Source organism: Bombina bombina, chromosome 2 (assembly GCF_027579735.1).
Source record: "Bombina bombina isolate aBomBom1 chromosome 2, aBomBom1.pri, whole genome shotgun sequence".
Classification (NCBI taxonomy): domain Eukaryota; kingdom Metazoa; phylum Chordata; class Amphibia; order Anura; family Bombinatoridae; genus Bombina; species Bombina bombina.
Window position 1 is genome coordinate 125,583,621 of NC_069500.1, and position 5,696 is coordinate 125,589,316.

A 5,696-nucleotide genomic window follows, 5' to 3' on the forward strand; every position below is an offset into this window, starting at 1 on the left:
GTCTATAGATCTCTGAATCTAAGTCTATACATTAAGCAGTCAAATGACTAACGTGTATTACCAGATAAAAGAATCACTCAAAGCCCCAGCAAACATTAAAAAAGGCATGAAACAGTGAAACAGGAAACCATTGGGTGTGGATTCCTGCAACATGCAATCATTATCAAAGACATCCATACTCAAGTTTCCAATTAAAAGAGGCGAATAGCAAGCTTTGATTATTATATAAAAAGCAAAATTTATTGAAAAGCAGTTTGTTAATTTGAAACAAATGCATGTGTACTCTGGTAACCTTTTCCCAAAACAGATTTACAATGTGGTCTTAACAACCCTTGGAGTATTCTTAAATGAAAGTCAACACTTTAGCTGCTGTTAATTTCAACCAGTGTATATAATTTAGACAGTCTTCTTCTTTTCTAATAGGCTTTACCCCATGACACTCAATCATTTTCAACATACGTTTGACCTTTGTGTTTGGCTTTTTCAAGGGTAATACATCCAATTCAATCCAAGCTTTAGTCCAATCTAATTGCTTATTTTGATTAACTCCTTGATAAGATATCATTGTAAATCAGTTTTTATTATATAGTCATTATACAGTGCACTTTAGAGACATAGTGGCTCTGTAGAATGTAAATACTGTTAATTTGCGGAAGTTCTGTTTACAGTGTTATGCTATGCATTTGTTTTTCTTTAATCTAAATCGTCCTTGGAACCACTGTTCATTACATTTACCAATTGTGCACAGTGGTTTTGTAATTAAATCTTTTAAAATGTATTATCTTCTGTCAACTGTATTACACACACGAAAAAGCTACTCCATGTTTGTAGCAGGACGGTTGTACTGAGTGGACTTAAAGTAAGTAGAGTATGCAAACTTGGTTATGTTATTTTCACCACATGAATATCTGGATGTAACATATCATCTAATTCTTTTAATTTTACTGGAGTACTAAAAAAACAAAACAAAAACACAACAAAAACACATATTACTAGTTAAATATAACAATAGAAAAGATCCTGGCTTTTTGGATTGTGACTAGTAGAAATTCACAGGCGTGTATATTTATACATGTTGACAATCTCAAAAATATATTACTACAAAGGGAACCAACTCTGAATGGCGACAATATATATATATATAAAAAAAACAGCTTCTACAACTTAAAGAAAACAAAAAGTTAAAAAAAGACGCTGAACCCAATTTTTTTTTCATGATTCAGATAGAGCATGCAATTTTAAGCAACTTTCTAATTTACTCCTATTATCACATTTTCTTCATTCTCGTGGTATCTATTTGAAAAGCAAGAATGTAAGTTTAGATGCCGGCCCATTTTTGGTTTACAACCTGGGTTTGTCCTTACTTATTGGACAGTACCAATAATCAAGTGCTGTCCGTGGCCTGAACCAAAAACGTGCTGGCTCCTTAGCTTAGATGCCGTCCTTTTCAAATAAAGATAAGAGAACAACGAAAAATTGATATTAGAAGTAAATTAGAAAGTTGCTTAAAATTGCATGCTCTATCTGAATCATGAAAGAAAAAAAAATTGGGTTCAGTGTCCCTTTAAAACCGTGAAACATTTATGTCAAACTTACACATAAAAATGCATTAAACTGGTCTGGAGATATGTAGAGCCCCCAATGAAAGCAATTTAAATAAAAATAAAAACTATATGGCTAAAGAAAGTGAACAGTTTCTAGTTAAGAACCTTTGTCTGTGCTACCTAAAGGTAAAAAAAAAAAAGATATTCAGTGACAGGAAGATGATTATAAACACAAAGATGATGGTGCGTCAAGTTTCACATTTTTTGTCATACCCCTACTTAAAAGGGCTAGTCTCAGTTTGGTGAATTATGCTACACCGATTCAAGTCATTTATTTTAGCAGTGTAAGTTTTACAAGTTAGGTAATGTTCCTCTCAAGACTTTTTTTCAAATAAAGTTTTTATTGCAGTCAAAACATTGTATATTTAACTGTACATAAAATAAACTATAATATATACACAAACTTAAGTTACAGGATATCAGTTTGCACTTTTGGCATTCAGTTTAACAAAGAGTTTGCATAAATTGGAGATTCCAGATAAGCTCAGTCTTACTAGGTTTGGTATAAGAATGAAGAGTTCAACTAGTTGATAAACATCATACCAAGTCAGCCCACAAAGGCTGGCAGACAAGTGCTGGGGCTAGTGCATTTCATTGTTTCTTTAAGCTTTCTGATTCCAAGCAGAACTTTTCATAAGCTTCTTCCATCTCAGGATCCATTTGATCATCGTCGTCGTCGTCGTCAAAATCATCAAAGTTCCTTTAAGTGAAGTCAAAATGAAAAGTTATTTAGGTATAGAATGTGGTTTGACAAACAGAACAAATAAGCCGTCACACTCTCCATAGTTTGGTGATGCAACTGCATGTGGCTTATTCATTTATTGATGGTAAGCATCCATTTAATTGTTTTATAATCATTGCAATTAAGCACAATTTTAGTTTAGTTTAGAGAGGTACAGCATGCCTTAAAAAAAATAGAGAAATAAAACCCCAACATTTTCTTTCATTATTTGGATAAGAGCATAAACATTTAAAAAAAATATATATATTTTTTTAATTTACTTCAATTATCAGCTTTTCTTTGTTCTGTTGGTATCTTTTGTTGAAAAGCAGGGAGGTAAGCTCAGGAGCATGCACGTGTCTGCAGCAGTAGTTTTGCAAGAATTTACACATTAGGAAGAGCACTAAAGTGCACTTAGTGAACCACCAACCACCACCAGCTCTGTAAGCTGATGCAGAGTTAGTGTAGATGCATCATAATGTACAAAAACAGCAATAACGTTTCCATGAAAAGCTATTAGTAATACAAATATTTAAAACTGAAATGCACTCTTGTACATTTAAATTGTTACGTTTTTGTTCCTTTAAGTTTATTGAAATGTTCTATCAGAAAAAAAAAAAAAAAAATCAATAAATAAGTTACGCACATGGTTAAAGTGTAAACATATTTACAGGAAAAATATGTACAGATATGTTTGTGAAAATGGGTAGGATGCATCTAATGGCTAAATATCTGTGTGTCCACATTCATAATCGAAACGCTACTCCAAAAAACATTTAGAATGTGGTAGATTAGCTAGCATTGATCAAATAATTTTGAGCTCAATACCACTGGAAAAATAAATATATGTTTACCTATTACTCATTTCTTTCATGGTGGTGGGAGTCCATGAGCCATCATGTGTGGGAATTCCCCTCATGACCACTAGGAGGAGGCAGAAGATACCACATCACACCAGAGTTTTAAATCCCTCCCACTTCCTCATGATCCTCAGGCATACATATAGCCAAGTAGATGAGGGAAAACAGAAAAGAAAGCGAGGCAAAATAAATACTGCTTCCTCTGAACATAAAGACTCACCATATTGATAGAATCCTCACCATCTGATGAAAGAAAACCATATTATGCTTACCCGATTAATTTCTGATTCATCACATGTGCAACTCTATAGCCAAGCAGTGAAGTCCACGGGATCACCATGAAATAGGGAGGGGTGGGTAGCACATAGGCAGGTACATTACTGATAAGGAACTTTGGTCTGAAGACTGTTCTTGCCAAAAGCAGCCTCAGAAGAGGCATACACAAGTGATAAAACTTTGAAAAAGTGTGCAAAGACGACCACCTTCACCTTTCACCTCATTCCTCATCAAGGAGGCAAAAGAAAACATGACTGAGGATCATGAGAAGTGAGGTATTTAAAGCTCTGGTGTGTTGGGGTATAATTTTTTCCTCCTTTTAGTGGTAGGGAGGGGAACTCCCACACGTGAAGACTTGTAGACTCTCGCTATCTGGTGAAAGAAAAGCCAAAGCTTGCACCACAAGTCGCAAATCAGATGTAAATTACAGACGAGTGGTTGTACATGTGATGTTTAAATAATCATTGTTGCAAACACTGCTGTGCTGTGTGCTCAAGACATGTGCAAGCTCCAAAGCATATATAAGAAAGGATAACAAGAAAAAGTAATTTGATAATGGATTTTTTTTGCCTGCTATATCTGAATCATGAAGATTTAATTTATACTCCAGTACATAAACAGATGAGAACTCAATAAAGGACTCCCTTGAGCTGAGGATTCCAAACTACGTATTACCCCAACTGCTGGGCATCTTCAGAGAACAGTTTTATAGAATTGCAGAAAATGATCCTTCATCAAATGCTTTCTATTATCTAACAGCTTAGCAATATCTTCATAACTAGGATATATCTATAGAAATGGGGTTCCACTGGTAAAGAATGGACAGGCAGAACATTTCCAAAGCTACCACAACAATCTAAAAAGCTTGTAATCAATAGAGAAGTACAACGGGTGTCTCACGGAGCAGCAAGGACCTATTATCCTATAAAAAAGCATAAAACTCTCAGGCTCTCTGCACATGAAAGGGAAGCAAAAAACAAACTGCTGCATGAAGCTTTTTCTAACGCTGTCATTTACTTCTCGGCATTAAAATTGCTTGTTGTGCAGTGGCATTCTTATGGTGCTGCCCATAAGTAAGCCTAAACCACTTTACTGCAGGTTGGTTCCTGCACAAGAACAGTTTTGCTGAATAAAACAACCAAACGTTCAGAGACATACACAAGATGTTAGCAGCCCACAGATACACAATTAAAATAATAAAACATTCTAGGTTAAAAGTGGGAAATTTCTCACTCATTAGCACAGTGTGATGAAAATAGATTATAAAGCCTAAACCAGGGCTGTATCTGGAGCAGGACAGAATAGCTGCAAAATAAGGTAAATGGGGGCACATCCCTGAAAATGTTCCAGTGGTTGAACCCAGGTGAAATTAACATACTCCAATAGTAAAAGATTCATGAGGCAAATTACAATTTTCCACTGTGAATCAGAACTGAAAGTAATCTGGATGGACGGAAATATAATATGCATTCTTCAGATCAATGGTAGTCATGAACTGAACAGGTTCCAGGGACTTCATATACTAACACACAAATCTTTTGTCATTTTGGATGATAAAACAATTTAATTTACACTGGAAGTATTTACATTTAATTTTCTGCAACATGAACTCTACTCAGAAGAGCAAGACAGTTCTTTTAATGGCCAGTCGCAGCAAGGATTCACCACAGTCATTTAGAACAAATACCTTTGTGATATATTCAAAATAAGCTGCATTAAAGGGACAGTTTACTTAAAAAAAAAATCTCCTTTATTTTTTCCCCCAATGATCCACTTTACCTGCTGGAGTGCATTAAATTGTTTACAAGTATTTCCATTACCCTTATATTGGCATTTGAAATTGTTTATTTAGCCTGTGGTATCCCCACCCATCCTGAAAGTGTTTGGCCTCAAGGCCAAGCTGTGTTAACAAAGTCAGTAGAAGAAATTACACTCCCAGTGGGTTATAGAAGAGATCAGGTAACAAAATGGCACGCATCCTGAAGCTACAAATGTGGATCAGGCCCCACTAAAACAGCAAAGACCCAATATAGAAAAACATAATTTATGTAAGAACTTACCTGATAAATTCATTTCTTTCATATTAGCAAGAGTCCATGAGCTAGTGACGTATGGGATATACATTCCTACCAGGAGGGGCAAAGTTTCCCAAACCTCAAAATGCCTATAAATACACCCCTCACCACACCCACAAATCAGTTTAACGAATAGCCAAGAAGTGGGGTGATAAAAACA

General features: G+C 35.2%; 1 protein-coding gene across 1 annotated transcript in view; it reads right to left on the bottom strand.

The window, feature by feature from the left end:
- Nucleotides 1-213: 213 nt before the first annotated feature.
- PAIP1 (poly(A) binding protein interacting protein 1) overlaps nucleotides 214-5,696 on the bottom strand; it is an 86,215-nt gene continuing 80,732 nt past the window's right edge. The window contains exons 10-11 of the mRNA XM_053699683.1: nucleotides 2,897-2,927; nucleotides 214-2,304 (exon numbers count right to left, since the gene is read on the bottom strand). Coding sequence (XP_053555658.1) covers nucleotides 2,196-2,304; nucleotides 2,897-2,927 — 140 coding nt within the window. The 3' untranslated portion in view covers nucleotides 214-2,195. The remainder of the gene's footprint in view (nucleotides 2,305-2,896; nucleotides 2,928-5,696) is intronic.